The 16,811-nt window shown below is 46.5% G+C and overlaps 1 protein-coding gene across 8 annotated transcripts in view; it reads right to left on the bottom strand.

Annotated features, from left to right (window-relative positions):
* plcb1l (phospholipase C beta 1-like) overlaps window positions 1-16,811 on the bottom strand; it is an 85,501-nt gene that overhangs the window by 27,088 nt on the left and 41,602 nt on the right. For all 8 annotated transcript variants that reach the window (XR_013133158.1, XM_077016784.1, XM_077016788.1 and 5 more), the window contains 10 exons: window positions 16,360-16,500; window positions 15,212-15,291; window positions 12,967-13,020; window positions 12,330-12,405; window positions 10,094-10,194; window positions 9,213-9,379; window positions 4,901-5,047; window positions 3,370-3,527; window positions 1,810-1,892; window positions 1,350-1,434 (listed from right to left, as the gene is read on the bottom strand). Coding sequence is in view for 7 of the 8 variants with exons in the window: in XM_077016784.1 (XP_076872899.1) it covers window positions 1,350-1,434; window positions 1,810-1,892; window positions 3,370-3,527; window positions 4,901-5,047; window positions 9,213-9,379; window positions 10,094-10,194; window positions 12,330-12,405; window positions 12,967-13,020; window positions 15,212-15,291; window positions 16,360-16,500 (1,092 nt within the window). In the remaining variant the exon portion in view is untranslated. The remainder of the gene's footprint in view (window positions 1-1,349; window positions 1,435-1,809; window positions 1,893-3,369; window positions 3,528-4,900; window positions 5,048-9,212; window positions 9,380-10,093; window positions 10,195-12,329; window positions 12,406-12,966; window positions 13,021-15,211; window positions 15,292-16,359; window positions 16,501-16,811) is intronic.

Below are 16,811 nucleotides of genomic sequence, written 5' to 3' on the forward strand. Positions count from 1 at the left end.
TGCAGAGGAGGTGTGAGATTGACGTCTTGAGTTTTTTTCACACTATTTGTACATTCCTGTTTGCTCTGGGTTTTGTAGATTCTAATTATTGTTGATTCACTGTTAATCTGTTTTAACTGCCTCACCTAAGCAAATGTTTAAAGTGAACAAGTAGCTTTTCATGGTTCTAGAGATTTGAGGAAAATAAAGAGTTCTCTTGTTTTCTTTACTGACCTCTGTTCTGCGTATACAAAATCATTCAACTTTTTCAAGTAATTAAGCTAGACTTTTGTTAAGTTTGTTTAAAGTCCCTATCTTTTACATATTTTTAGTTTACATAGTTTATAATCACTCTCACACACACACACACACTCACACTCACACATATATATATTCTACCCTACCTGCATATTCACATAGAGAAGCAAGGAGACACAAAGCAGTAGGCAGGGTCTGTGTCTCAGAGCAATTATCATTATCTCAAGCCCAGATCTTTCCATTCTGTTTTCCAGCAGACCAATCAGGTATGAACAGCCTGTGTCTTAGATATGTGTGTCTCGGCACACGGCAAACCTGTCTTCCTCACTGGTGACATGGAGCTGAGTGTCTCCTCCCACAGTGAGAGACCTGGCCTCCCTCTCCACGCTCAAGCAGTGTCCCGCGCGTCGGCTAGAGTGGTACAGCGGTCACGGAGACCAGCGGCGGGCATGAACGTGGGGCAGGAGAGGGCGGCGTAAGGATGGAGGGGGGGGGCAGTTCCTTCCTCTACAATAGCACAAAGCATGCTTTTGACTGGTCTCTATGACAACCGTCTGGGGTTGTGTGTAGGGGTGGGAGGGGTGTGCAGATAAAGGTTTGCCAAGAGTTCACATTTAGATTAGTCGGTGGCATATTTCCATTTAATCCGCCCTGGCCTGCCGCAGTTTGATAAACGTGGGGCTGATAGAGCTCTGATAGGAAGGGACCTGTGATTACTGTGAATAGGGAAGCAAGCAGCACAGTTTCTTTCGTCTGGCCCTGTAGAAGCTCATTCAGGTCTCAGTGACGCAGGAGAACTGCTGGTGTACTGTACGTACAGTACTCTGTGTGTGTGTGTGTGTGTGTGTGTGTGTGTGTGTGTGTGTGTGTGTGTGGTTAATGGAGCTGGTTTTATGAATGGGCTGCTAGGGGGGACAGTGTAACATTCATTAGGTGTGAACAGGAAATTGTGTGAACGTATGCCAGTAAACCGTAGGGGACAGAATGCAAATTCAAACCCTACCTCAGCCGAGGCACACAACCAACACGGTGAGAACGTAAGCACATTTACATGAGGTCCTCTCATCGTCCACTGTGTGATCATCTACAGCTCTGCTACGTCTGGTACTCACCGGGTATTTCTCGAGCAGTTCAGTGAGCAGAGCGTCTCCAAATATTGATCTGCAGTACTCGGCCATCTTCGCTTGCTGCTTGGGGCTGGGAGGACAAGACAAACAGAGACACTGTGAAGCCTGGGGACATGTCCCCGCACACATTTACAATTAACCTGCTGCTGTCTCGGGGGGAAAGGGTGGAAAAACCCCACATCAGTTCAATTTCTCAACCGTCAAGGTAAAACCCATTTAGAAGTCAGCTCTTCTAATCATAAAATGACATTCTTTGAGTAATATACCTGTCCTGTATGATAATTAAGGCATATTTCATATAACATTTATCTAACACTGCACAGTCCAGCACGAATGGCGTTTTCTAGCCTCATCAGGCGAATCAGAGCATTGCGCTGCTGTCATGTGGGAGGAGTCGTCCACAGAGGAGCCCGATTGAGTGGAACAACCGCAGCTTTCAACTTACGAGTCCACGTGATTCTCGAAGGAGAGGATGACGGGGAACGGGGAAGTCTTGAACGCGCTCTCGGCAATGGCTTCAATCACTTCCTGAGGAGACAGAATCACATCGCACGTTGTCATCCTCAAGAGGCCACGGACTTGCTTCCAGAGGCCTGCCATGGCTGAGATGAATGCTGATGAGAGGATCGGAGACATTTCTAATAGCACTTCAGATGGATATGGAATCTCATTAGAAGTCAATCTGCGTCTCTTAACCTGTGTCATCAGAGACTCTTACAGTGGGAGATTAGGCACATTTCTAAGTCATGTGACCTAAAGAGAGGGCACAGACCAGCTTTATGCATTTCAATTCCACCACTTTCCTCACGATTCACTGTGTTAGGAGGTTTTTTCCTGCTATTTCAGAACTCTGTTCTCTGCTAATCTCTTCTTTGTGTTTACTGTTTACATACTCGATGTTACTATATATTGGCATGAAAAACTGAGTTACAGTCCCCCCCTGCCTGTAGACCACTGGGCTGTTCTTCCCCCCTGCCTGTAGACCACTGGGCTGTTCTTCCCCCCTGCCTGTAGACCACTGGGCTGTTCTTCCCCCCTGCCTGTAGACCACTGGGCTGTTCTTCCCCCCTGCCTGTAGTCCACTGGGCTGTTCTTCCCCCTGCCTGTAGACCACTGGGCTGTTCTTCCCCCTGCCTGTAGACCACTGGGCTGTTCTTCCCCCCCTGCCTGTAGACCACGGGGCTGTTCTTACCCCCCTGCCTGTAGTCCACTGGGCTGTTCTTCCCCCCTGCCTGTAGACCACTGGGCTGTTCTTCCCCCCTGCCTGTAGTCCACTGGGCTGTTCTTACCCCCTGCCTGTAGACCACTGGGCTGTTCTTACCCCCCTGCCTGTAGTCCACTGGGCTGTTCTTCCCCCCTGCCTGTAGTCCACTGGGCTGTTCTTCCCCCCTGCCTGTAGACCACGGGGCTGTTCTTACCCCCCTGCCTGTAGTCCACTGGGCTGTTCTTCCCCCCTGCCTGTAGACCACGGGGCTGTTCTTCCCCCCTGCCTGTAGACCACTGGGCTGTTCTTCCCCCTGCCTGTAGACCACGGGGCTGTTCTTCCCCCCTGCCTGTAGACCACGGGGCTGTTCTTCCCCCCTGCCTGTAGTCCACTGGGCTGTTCTTCCCCCCTGCCTGTAGACCACGGGGCTGTTCTTCCCCCTGCCTGTAGACCACGGGGCTGTTCTTCCCCCCTGCCTGTAGACCACGGGGCTGTTCTTCCCCCCTGCCTGTAGACCACTGGGCTGTTCTTCCCCCCTGCCTGTAGACCACGGGGCTGTTCTTACCCCCCTGCCTGTAGTCCACTGGGCTGTTCTTCCCCCCTGCCTGTAGACCACGGGGCTGTTCTTCCCCCCTGCCTGTAGACCACTGGGCTGTTCTTCCCCCCTGCCTGTAGACCACGGGGCTGTTCTTCCCCCCTGCCTGTAGACCACGGGGCTGTTCTTTCCTCTCCAGCTCTCCCTCTGCCCGACACCAGGTCTCCCCGCATGGCCGCCCTCCCCGCACACCTGGTTGTGCTGACCTTAAAGGAGATCTCGGAGGTCATGGTGAAGCCGTGCGTGATGACGGGCTCCTCCTCGGCCGTGCGGCCCTTCCAGCAGTCCAGCTCCACACAGCGGCACCCAGACAGCAGCACCTGCCTGTACATCTCCACCGAGGAGTTCCCCGCCAGCTGCCCCGCTGGGGAAACACACCACCGCACCCCGGGCTTCACACACAGGGCTCATACAGCTCCTCCGCATGGGGAGTGTGTCTTAAAATTGTACTTTTATTGAGAATTACTGAATGTGTGAACATAGGAACAACACTGCCACAGTGTGTAAAATGCACAGTGAAGCAGCACATATTGCACGTGCAGATAAACACACACACACACACACACACACACGCGCGCGCGTACATGCGCACAACACACCCACAACACACACACACACACACACACACACACACACACACTTTTTCATTTTTACCCCTAACTTTTACATTATATTCTAATAAACAAAATCGCAAATAAAAATTATGCAAAATGATGTCTTCTCCTAATATTAACTATCATAATAATCCAGAACAATTCCTTAATGAAAAAGATATATTCCCTTATGTGAATGAAGAAGTTAATTTGAACATTTCATTCATATTTGCATAAAGTTTGCATAAATGAATATAAATATCAAAAATGTTTTATCCTAAAGGAAAGATTTCTGCTTTTCAAGATGTCCCTAAGCATTGACAATAATTATATATTCAAATGATCACATATCCCGGGCTCCACAACAGAAGCTATCCAGCATGAAATAGAGACTTTGAACAGATAAACTGCAGTACTCGCATCAGTGACACTGTCATATGAGTTTTACTGTCATCACTGCTGACAACCTACAGTTTTTTTAGAAAGTGTGTGTGGTTATGAGGTGTACACATTAAATAAATATTAATGAAGTTAGCCTTTCAGAAGAGGCTTTCATTCTCAAAACTACTTAGTACATACTAAATGCTCATGGGAACCACGTGGTTTAATGAAAAGATTCAGTCCTATAATCTGCTTTACATATTGGTCTATACTCAACAGACGGTAATTATCTACGCAATAGTTGTGGTCTTGGAAAGCTAATGTGTGGGAGGAGTTGGCTGACCTGTGATGTAGGTGTTGTGGGAGGAGTTGGCTGACCTGTGATGTAGGTGATGTGGGAGGAGTTGGCTGACCTGTGAGGTAGGTGTTGTGGGAGGAGTTGGCTGACCTGTGATGTAGGTGTTGTGGGAGGAGTTGGCTGACCTGTGATGTAGGTGTTGTGGGAGGAGTTGGCTGACCTGTGATGTAGGTGATGTGGGAGGAGTTGGCTGACCTGTGAGGTAGGTGTTGTGGGAGGAGTTGGCTGACCTGTGATGTAGGTGTTGTGGGAGGAGTTGGCTGACCTGTGATGTAGGTGTTGTGGGAAGAGTTGGCTCACTTGTGATGTAGGTGTTGTGGGAGGAGTTGGCTGACCTGTGAGGTAGGTGTTGTGGGAGGAGTTGGCTGACCTGTGAGGTAGGTGTTGTGGGAGGAGTTGGCTGACCTGTGAGGTAGGTGTTGTGGGAGGAGTTAATGAAGTAGTGGGAGAGAGGGAGTGTCATGTCTTCACTCTGGTCCAGCTTCTCAGGAGGTATGGTGCTGTTCTCTTCTCCACTTAGATACCTGGCAAAACCCTCCACAGAGATCTGCCCTACAGTGACAAAAGAGCATCTCCATGTTAAGGAAATAATGAGGAATGTAAATTTTAGGTTATTGTTACACCTAGTAATTGGACAGTGATAGTTTGTAATTTTGTCTCCATACCTCAATTACTGGATTTAAACTGAAGCTAATAGTTCAGGTAAAAGTGCACAATGTCAGCTTCAAATCTTGAATGAAACCATCAAAATTAGAATGTGTTAGCAAATGCTCCTGACACCTCTGTGACCCATAAACGTAAAGACATGCAGGCATCAGACTATCATGCATGGCAATGCTTGGCCAGGCCTGAGTTTAGTGTGGAGCTGCCTTCTGTCCTACTGGTCAATTTGGGGATGGCCGCTCAGGCACGTCAGGTTGGGTGACTTACACAAGAACATTTACAGACCACAGCTGTTTTAGTAGCATGTACGGAGCCCTTATCCTGACACAGGAGGAGAGTCATGCGGGACGTTTTTAGGCACTTGGTTCAACCTGAGCGGTTTTTTTTAATGCGTTTTCAAACAAACACAAACTTTTCCAGTGTTGTGTTTCGCATCCTGTGATGATTTAGGGTAATGTTAGTTAGGGTGACCAAACGTCCGTATTTCCCGGGACATGTCCGTATTTCACGTCCTGTCCCGGGCTTCCCGGGATATTTTTTAAAAAACTGTGGAAATGTCCTGGTTTTTAAATTACGTTAATCGGGCCATTAATTGTACAGGCACTAGGACCCTGAGCACGGCGCTGTATGACACGGAATCCCTTAGCTTCATCAGTTGAGCCTCATCATACTCAACTGGCGGAGAACCAACAACTTACGTTCGCCACAACCCCCCCCCCCCCCACCCCCCGCTCGACAACTTACGCCCCCCCCCCCTAGCAGGACACAACCCACACAGACCTTCGGGACTTAGCTCTCCTACAACCCACACAGACCTCCGTCACTACGCTCTCCTACAGTGAGCAGTGGGCTCCCTTATACTGCCCGTATGCTGCATGTTTTACCCTGCATGAGTGTACAGTGTGATGTTTCCAATATATAACAAACTTTAAACTGGAAACTCAAAAACCAAGCTGTCAATTAGCAGTGATGGTCAAGACTTGCTGCTCACTGAGGCGCTATCTCCTCACGGGTGAGGGGTTATCTTCTCACAGGTGAGTTCTGAAGGACGAGCCAGTCCGCTGGCAGCACCTTAAGGTACGGATCCAGTCTGTGAGGTCCCCACAGTCCCTCTGGCCATTTTACACTAATTAATCCCGCCATGCCCTCGAAAGACTTCCACAGCCTAATTAACAGTGCTTTTCTCCCCTCTGACATAAGAACACGCACTCCCTTATGAAGCCACAGACAGTGACTTCCATCTCAGCGAGACCTCACCTTTTCAGTCTTGGGAGGAGAGGTCTGGAAAAAGGCCACACTGAGGGCATTGCTCTGGGATTTCCGACAGCTTGTGTATTTAACTGCAAAGTCTGGTGTAGGATACGTAGAGCAGGCAGAGTTTACATGCCCACTTGTTCTTATTCCATGGTACACATGATGTTTGCAGCAACAAATACAAATTCAAAGGGTGTGGCTTTCTCACTGTAATTCACAGGAGCAGAGTGCAATGCCGTGATGAATCTATACGCAATAATCTTTGTTTCTATTGCTTTAGCAACTGTTGTGGAGTCTCTGTAACAGCACACCTGCTGCAACACCTGCACACCTGCTGCTTGTCTGAGTATCACAACTGGCATGCGTATGTCAGAGAACCGGAGGAGCGTTTCCTCTGCCCCTGGCACCGGCATGAAGGGCATCCAGAGAGTCTGTAGAAGCCGCAGGGCAGCGAAGCAGTGAGCTGCCACACAGGAGCGTCTCCTCAGGCAGGAAAACATGCTGCCATCAGAAACAACACCTGCAGTGACACTGTGGAGATTAGGGCTGACTTCACACTGGCCACGATGGCTTCTGTCATTTCATTTGTTTTAGGTTTCCTTTGCCCAGTTCCCTCCCTCATGTTAGATCATCCCCACTGTCTACATCACTGACCAATTGGGGTGTGTGTGTGTGTGTATGTGTGTGTGTGTGTGTGTATGTGTGTATGCGTGTGTGTATGTATTTGTGTGTGTGTGTGTGTGTGTGTGTGTGTGTGTGTATATGTGTGTGTATGTGTGTATGCGTGTGTGTGTGTGTGTGTGTGTGTGTGTATGTATTTATGTGTGTGTGTGTATGTGTGTGTGTGTGTGTGTGAAGGTGAGCGTGCATTTCAGCTGTTGGATCTTTTCGAACTGCTGATCATGCAACACTGCAGAGCTGCTGAATGGACATGGGCGTGCATGAGTACACATATGTCCAGGCCTGGCCTGCAGCAGACCTCTCAGGGACGACTACATCAGGATACAGCATCAGGACTCAGTAGGCAATAGGATATTGTGCCAGTGGAGATCCCGCCTCCTACTAAACAAAACCAGTTTTTCTGAAATATTTAAGTCCCTAGTGGTCCTCTTAGTTCCACTCTGTGTAATTTAAGCCTAAGCCTTTACTACAGCTGAGAATTAAGTTTTATGGACACAAAACAAAGACATTTCTCTGTCTGAACCATTCAATTAGTTAAAACTAAGATAAAAATCATGGTCTATTCACAGATTCAGAACAGTGACTGACTGAACAGACTGTGTGTGTGCGTGCAAGTGTGTGTGTGTGGTTCTGAGCAGAAGGCAGTTGGCAATCTAACAGACATGGAGTTGATTCAGGACTGGGCTTCTCAGTCTGTGCACCAGCTGTTTTAACAAAATCCATCCCAGTGGCGACACTGCTCTGCATAGCAGAAAGGAAACAAAGTGACGTGTGTGTGTGTGTGTGTGTGTGTGTGTGTGTGTGTGCATGCAGCGTGCTGATAGAGTGTGTCCTGGCAACAACAGCCCTTCATATTACAGAAGCAGCTGTAAGAGGACTAAGATTTTGAAAACATGATGTTTAGAGTGTGTGCGCCGTGAATGCATGCGTGAGTGTGTTTCAGTGTTACGGTAAAGAATTCTACAGTCAAAATTCAATTCCAACACTGCATTGCGTTAACTGGCTCAGTATCCACTAACACAGGCACGTATTATGACATCAGCTCTGCCAAGGGAATGCTCTTGACACACTTGATTTCACCCCGAACATAAATATGCTTATTCACCCATTACAAACAAGTAGCTTCAATGGGTCACCATTATTTGAGCCATTGTTGGCTGCACGAACCTCTCTGGTAGAGCATGGTGTCAGGTTCATACTTCTCCACCAACACCTGCACTAACCTCTCTGGTAGAGCATGGTGTCAGGTTCATACTTCTCCACCAACACCTGCACTAACCTCTCTGGTAGAGCATGGTGTCAGGTTCATACTTCTCCACCAACACCTGCACTAACCTCTCTGGTAGAGCATGGTGTCAGGTTCATACTTCTCCACCAACACCTGCACGAACCTCTCTGGTAGAGCATGGTGTCAGGTTCATACTTCTCCACCAACACCTGCACTAACCTCTCTGGTAGAGCATGGTGTCAGGTTCATACTTCTCCACCAACACCTGCACTAACCTCTCTGGTAGAGCATGGTGTCAGGTTCATACTTCTCCACCAACACCTGCACTAACCTCTCTGGTAGAGCATGGTGTCAGGTTCATACTTCTCCACCAACACCTGCACTAACCTCTCTGGTAGAGCATGGTGTCAGGTTCATACTTCTCCACCAACACCTGCACGAACCTCTCTGGTAGAGCATGGTGTCAGGTTCATACTTCTCCACCAACACCTGCACTAACCTCTCTGGTAGAGCATGGTGTCAGGTTCATACTTCTCCACCAACACCTGCACTAACCTCTCTGGTAGAGCATGGTGTCAGGTTCATACTTCTCCACCAACACCTGCACGAACCTCTCTGGTAGAGCATGGTGTCAGGTTCATACTTCTCCACCAACACCTGCACTAACCTCTCTGGTAGAGCATGGTGTCAGGTTCATACTTCTCCACCAACACCTGCACTAACCTCTCTGGTAGAGCATGGTGTCAGGTTCATACTTCTCCACCAACACCTGCACTAACCTCTCTGGTAGAGCATGGTGTCAGGTTCATACTTCTCCACCAACACCTGCACTAACCTCTCTGGTAGAGCATGGTGTCAGGTTCATACTTCTCCACCAACACCTGCACGAACCTCTCTGGTAGAGCATGGTGTCAGGTTCATACTTCTCCACCAACACCTGCACTTGTTCCGGCTTCAGAGGCGGGAACAGGATCTCATTTAATCTTGGGTCCCGTTGTTTATTGTTGATGAAGTCTGTCATTTGCTCTACTGTGAGGTACGGTCTGCTCTTGGCACCACTAGGGAGAGAGAGAGAAAGAGAGAGAGAGAGAGAGAGAGAGAGAGAGAGAGAGAGAGAGAGAGAGAGAGAGAGAGAGAGAGAGAATAGGGTTAGAAGAATAATACACATGAGTAGAGGTCCAAAGGGCTAGTTCAGTGTTAAGGTGATGAAACATATATAGGAATGAAAAGGCAGAGAAAAAAGGCCAAGAATACAGAGTAGAGTGCATTTATCATTTGGACCATATGCTAATGTGTGAAAGTGTCTTTGGAGTTTAGTGGACCAGGGCATATACGGCTAATGGCAGATCCTAATTCTGTTCATAACTGATTCCAGGAAGAGAAACGTTAGACAGGAAAACCAGGAAGGAGGAAAGGGGTCTATGGTGAACTACACACAGAGAACCACTTGACTGAAGAGCAAAAGATTATTTTACATTTGGTAGCCAACATGTAAATGAAACATGAAACACTCAGAATAGTTTAATATCCTTGTGCCCTTCGATATGTCCTGCAATCTCACTCACGAGTCTCTTACTGCATCTCTTTCCCGAAACTCTGTGGGTTGCATTGTTCGCAATTACAGGTTGTGCAGAATCACATGTTCACTATTACGGAAGTGTCAATGCAGTCCACTATTTTTTCAGGACTGTCTTGGTTTCCCTGTTGACCAGATTCATGTGCCAGTGGGAAGCATCAAAAAGGTCTCAGCGTGTAGCCTGAAGGACACTTACATTTCTGAAAAGATGGTATCGATGTCCTTCCTGGGACAGATGTTGTTGAGAAACACTCTGTATATGTCAGGAGTGAACTGTTCCTGGGGGATGGCGTCATTCTGAAGAAGAGAGAAAGAGCTTAACACTATGAAGAAAGTTGGTTGTGCTGGCCTCAACAAAGGACTGACAATGACTGAAAATAAAGGTGTAAATTATTTTCTGGTCACCTGCAGTGATTCATTTGCACTTAACTGCTGCATCTAGAATAGTGTGAGTGGACAACAAATGGGCAACATAATGGAAAGACAAAGAGAATAAACATTAACCCAGAAGAATGGGAGGAGAGAACTCAATACGCCCAATTACACGGCCCAGTGGTCACCGAAGGAGAAGGCTCCACCAGCCACTGCTCATTAAAGATAATGGTCCCTCAGGAATGTTGGTGACGAGGGAGGGACGTCTCCGGCGTGGACGTCACCGTGGGTGATGAGGAAACGCTACGGTCAGCTTGCTCTCCGCAGCAGGTCAATGACCAATGGTGAGTGACGGGGCAGGAGGGTCAAAGCTGGGCAATTAAAACTGAGCAGGACATCACAGGTCAGAGGGACATGAGGGGTTAAGTCTGTGGAGGGCTGAGAGCACCAGGTCTGCCTCCAGGAGCCCAGCAGATGAGTTGGTCTGAAGCAAATGGGATGAACCACCATATCAGTTACATCACCCACTGTGAATGACACGAAGTCCTCACTTGGCAATAATCAGCAGGGTCAGCTCTCGTCCTACAGCCACTACTGCCACTGCTAACGCAGAGCGCTTATGGCTAGTTGCCAACAGATATGCTGTGCTCTGGATCAGCTTTCCCACAGCTTTTTTTCAGAGTTTTTTTTTATTTAAAGAATGTGCCAAAGTTCCTAATGTACACTCTCGAAAATTACGATATGGGACCTGTAGTAAATCTTGTTTAAATGATGTTGTTTAACATGTAATGAATGGATAGTTTTCCATCTATTTTGGAGCATGGAAGACTTGGAATGAAAGAGAAGTGAATAATAGAAAAGAAAAAAGAGCTTTAGGTTAAAAAAAAAAAAACAAAAACGCTGACACGGGTGGAGAAGCACAACTCAAACGCTGACTGACACAGGTGGAGAAGCACAACTCAAACGCTGACTGACACAGGTGGAGAAGCACAACTCAAACGCTGACTGACACGGGTGGAGAAGCACAACTCAAACGCTGCTGAGTGCTGCCCAGCAAAAACACTGAGCTATTACTAACATGACTCCATGTCCATAGTTTAATCAGAGCAAAGGTAGAGATGTTGCCTCACACACGTGATCCACAGTGGAGGACAGAGCAAAGGGACGAGAGCCATCCACACTTAACTCAAATTAATTACACATCACAATAACAACCAACCTCAGATGGCCTCTGACACATCAAAACACAGCTCTCCTGTGCTGCTAATTATGTAATTATAGACAGAATGGCAGTATTTGGTGATTTGGTGTGTGTGTGTGTGTGTGTGTGTGTGTGTGTGTGTGTGTGTGTGTGTGTGTGTGTGTGTGTGTGTGTGTGTGTGTGTGTGTGTGTGTGTGTGTGTGTGTAACTGTAACTCAACTGCATTTAAACAGGAGAGCAGACAATGCATAATTATAGAAACACATATCCAGTGTGACCTGAGTTCATTCTGTCTGCAGAGATGAATATATGATGTGTTTGTGGCTGCAACTTCTCCCTATAATAACAGTGTCAATGTAATTCATCACTTAGTCCTGGGAGGCGATTCACTTATAAAGTAACTGTCTCTCATCATCTATGCGATCATGGTTTGTCTCTGGCTTTGTGAATTCAATATGGCTTTTGGTGGACAAAATATCTCAGGGACATTTGGTCCCTTTTATGACCCAATTACACATAATGTTTCTGCATTATAAATAAGCCATCTTACTGTAATTTTAAGGCAGAAACCTTAACATTTATAGGAAAACATTAAAACTTAACACAACTATTATAGAGTAACATTTTCCAGACTTAAATAATGATTGAATGAATGTTGAAATACGTCAACTTTGATGATGCTATTCCAACTCTGGAGTGCTTATTGTAACACTCTATGTGTTTACTAACACACTAATTACAATGGCCTCATCTTTAGAACTTTAGACTAAACTCTGCAACTACGTAATTCTGGTACCTCAAAGCCAGTAAACAACCAAAGACAAAAATGGCTGTGCTGACAGATGTAAACAGGGCTTACTCTGCCAGATGGAAGGCCACAGATCTCCAAAGCATTCTCAACTCGCTTCCTGTCTGTGGAGAACACCCGCAAGATACTAGAACAGGACAGAAGAACATGTCTTAGGACTGTAGGGAATTGTGCTGGACCAAAGGTACATGCTTAAAAATGTTAATAAAAGTCCTTCACAGTGCAGTGGTACTGATGCACTTTTAAATGAGATAATAAAAGTCCTTCACAGTGCAGTGGTACTAATGCACTTTAAAATGTATTAATAAAAGTCCTTCACAGTGCAATGGTACTAATTCACTTTTAAATGAGATAATAGATTTTAAGTCTTGTCTGAACATTACCAGATGTCCAAGAAACACCGAAAGGGATTTGTTTTATTGAACATAATGTAATATCCTCAGAGTATTTTTTCATTTTTTACATTCTATTGTCAGTAGAAAATAAAGGATTCATCCCATAAACACAGATGTGTTAAGCAACATGTTTTGAATGGATTTTCTCAGTGATGTTCAGTGATTTTGGCCTGTTCTCTTCCTAGAATATAAGCAAGCAGGCCATGTTCCTTCTAAACCTCTGAGCTCCAACTACACATAATGGGTGGCTGTTCTTTGCAGGGGTGTGATTGAGTGGCTGGAGTATTACTTACTTTTTGACAGGAATACCTCCCTCTGGAGTGAGCTGGAGCAACAACCTGGTATACCTGTGAAGGATGGAATTCATATTAACACACCACGTTGCAGATAGGAGCGATCCTATCTGAGGGCTGGGCTGAAAGCATCAACTGTAGATTAATTCACTATTATAAATAGTACTGCCCTTTCAAACATCCATAGGCATGAAAATGGGCTAGCATAATTTGCCTAAAATCAATAAGCCTTCCGTCACAATTTGTTTGTTTGAGGCACAGCACATTTCATCCCCACACGATTCTAATTACAGCCTCGATAGGTGTCTGCAAACGTGCACGTGTGTTTGTAGGTATTTATATGCTGACTTTCGCTCCTCATGCATCTTGGGATGTTCTGTGTTGGCAGTGGAGCATGGAAACCCCCCCACGTGACTCCAGCTATCACTATGCACTCGGAGATAAGTGGCTTTCTGCAAATAATTAAAACCCATTACGCAGCCGCCTGCTTGGTCGTTCCGCCTGCTAAGGGAGAAGTCATGGCAGTAATGGCAGTAATGGCAGTAAAGTCACGGTAGTAATGGCAGTAAAGTCACACCAGTAATGGCTACACCATCAGGGGCGGAGGGAATAACTGCTCCCACCTGCACCACCTACACCACTGGCTGCCCACAGTGACACCCATGGCACCGGGATGCAACCCGTTGCCGAGGAAGCCCTGCTCACCCGACTCACCCCTCTCACCCCGCTCACCCCACTCCACCTACTCACCCCACTCCACCAACTCACCCCGCTCACCCCACTCACCCGCTCCACCTGCTCACCCCACTCCACCAACTCACCCCGCTCACCCCACTCACCCCGCTCCACCTGCTCACCCCACTCTACCCACTCACCCCGCTCACCCCACTCCACCCTGCTCCAGCCGCTCACCCCACTCCACCCACTCACCCCGCTCCCCCTGCTCACCCCACTCACCTCTCTCCACCCACTCACCCCGCTCACCCCATTCCACCCACTCACCCCACTCACCCCGCTCCATCCACTCACCCCGCTCCACCCACTCACCCCACTCCACCCACTCACCCCGCTCACCCTACTCACCCCGCTCTACCTGCTCCACCCGCTCACCCCCTCCACCCGCTCACCCCACTCACCCTGCTCCACCCACTCACCCCACTCACCCCGCTCCCCAGCCTGACAACACTAGAGCTGCTGGAGCTCAATGCATGATTCTTTTATCAGAGTTGCGCCAGGGCTCCTAAAGAATTTGGAAACAAACACGGACCTACATTGTTAATGCCTGAGTGAATGTCCTTTGCACACAATGCCATCCTGAAGTCAGTGATGCATACAAACACCCAGATTCCCAGACACCTCCCCAGGTTGCCACTCTACCCACATGGTTAACAGATGTGGCTACGCTGTGGGTGATGTGTGTTTAAGTTTTGTTGTCTACACTTTCTGCTATATTCTGGTACATTCGTAAAAACTGTTCCAGGACCATATGGGTTATTTTATTTACTAGCACATTTCAACCTGAGCCGTTCTTGAAACACATAGGTCATTCCTCTCGTGTTATACCCTCTAAGACTCTAGATGTGCAGTTTTGTGTATATTAGCCTTCGATAGCTGGGCTACATATACAGACATGATTTGCTGATCCATTTTCTCCATGACAGTCTTGAATCTGCTCCTCCAGCTGTTCCCAAAGGCAGAATCGTCCTGACTTGGGCGTATGTTTGGAGTAAAGCTCGAGTCATCTCAAAGGTGCTCTGATTAGTGAGAGTAAACAGGCCCAGGTACATTTAACACCAATCTGTTCTGACAGGGGTGTGACTAATATTCTACCGGAAATGTTCCTTTCTCTTCAACATTGAATAACTGCTGCTTCTCTAGTTAACTGACAGACTATAAAACACTTATAGCTGTGGGGACACTAGTTAAATATATAGTGCTAACCTTTAATCTTCACGTCCCTGGGCAAAGTATTGATTTAGGGTTTTTTCCTGCTCAATATGGAAGGTGATACTGTATAGCCTTTTATTGTTAAGGAGGTGTCAGTATGGTTCTTCTGGGGCTCTGAACATAGAGGCAAAGGAGTGTGGGAGTGAGTCAAATCCTTACATTTAAACAGGAAGCACATATCACATCTGCCCCACAGGCATTCGTGTGCTGAATGATTCATTTCTGAGGGACCGTTACAGCAGGCAACTATCAAAGGGCAAAACAAATACGAGGATTTTCAATAGTAGGAGATACTCACACTTTTTCTAGACATGCCTCGCGGGACATGTTCTGGGCAAGAAGGTTTGAGACCAAGCTGAACAGCTCCTCAGACCACTCCTGTCACAAACAACGCCAGACACGAGGCCCATCAGCACAGCATTTAAACAGCCTTTTGATTGCAATATCGAGTATTTGACCATGCGTTTGACACAACACTTTATTCTCACAAAGCTGAATCTCTATTACTATCCAAGAAACTGTCGGTTCTTACCAAATGACTTTCCTCAGCAAATAGCGTTATGTGGTGATTCATATCCCTTTACATTTGCACTTGATTGTATTCTAGATATACGTTTGAGTGGATGTCATTTTATCCATCAGTCTACACTTAATAACCCATAATGATAAAGTGAAAGCATGTTTTTTAGAAAGTTTAAAAAATGAAAAAAAAAAAACCCCAGAAATCTCTTATTCATTAAAGTTATTAGACCATTTGCTATGACACTCAAAACTGTGGCCAGGAAAGACACACACCTGGGACTGTAAGGGTCCAGAATTTACTTTGCATAGTCAGGATTTAAAACAGGCCATGAAGTCCACAGAACTGTCTGATGATCAAATAATTTTAAAACAGAATTTTAATTTCTAGACAGGCCTGTCTGGCCAAGTCTGGGCAAGGAAGCTAAGGGTTGGGAGATCAGAAAGAACCAACTAGTCACTCTAAAAGTGCCCCAACAGTCCTGCACAGAGATGAAGCTGTTGGATGGACAATCAGGGTAACTGCAATCAGGCTTCAGGGTAATTCAGGGTAACTTCAGGCTAATTCTCTGATTCTCATTGAGTAGCCCAGACTTAAAGCCTATCAAACCCCTGTGGAGAGACTTGAAGCTCCCGGATACTCCCCATCCAATCTGATGAACCTTAAGAAGATCTGCCATAACGGACCGAATCAACTGTCCAAACCACAGGTGTGTGATCCTTATAAAGACATATGAGACTCACGACCACTGCTGAAAGAACATAATGAATAAAGAGTGTGTACTTTTAATAAGAGATTCAAGTTAAATGTTAAAGTCATTTCTGAAACCTCTCTAAAACATTTCATTTGTGTTTGTGTGTATGTCCATCTGTGTGTCATTTCTAAAAAATAGTAAGTCATGAAAGTCTTGGAAAGTCTTGGGTTACCTTGGCCACCTCATCTTGAAAGGCCATGAAGTTCAGGTAGGTGATGTTGACCATGTCTGGGCCGCTCACCACTGTCAGCATTCGGTTCTCTGTCTTCCCCCCCTGAGTGGCCACACCCAGCTGCTCCCGCACTTTAACATCCTGGAAGTACATCACACACACTGCATGGTACACATAACCCAAAGATGGGGGCATTATGAAACCTAAGCCCTACATTGTGTACAAATATTATTCATGTCACTAAACCGGGCGGCACTTTGTTTGTAAGATGAACAAATCTGCTCTTATGTGTCTTAGACCTGTAGTCCTGAAGAAAGATTACTCTTAAACTGCAGTGTCAATGCAAGTTTTACAAATAGCACTAGTCTGCACTCTTTTTAGGTCAAGCAATATTTAAATATTTAAAGTATTGTATGTTTGATAAACCCATTTATAACTAAATCTTGCAAACA

Source organism: Brachyhypopomus gauderio, chromosome 9, assembly GCF_052324685.1.
Source record: "Brachyhypopomus gauderio isolate BG-103 chromosome 9, BGAUD_0.2, whole genome shotgun sequence".
Lineage (NCBI taxonomy): Eukaryota > Metazoa > Chordata > Actinopteri > Gymnotiformes > Hypopomidae > Brachyhypopomus > Brachyhypopomus gauderio.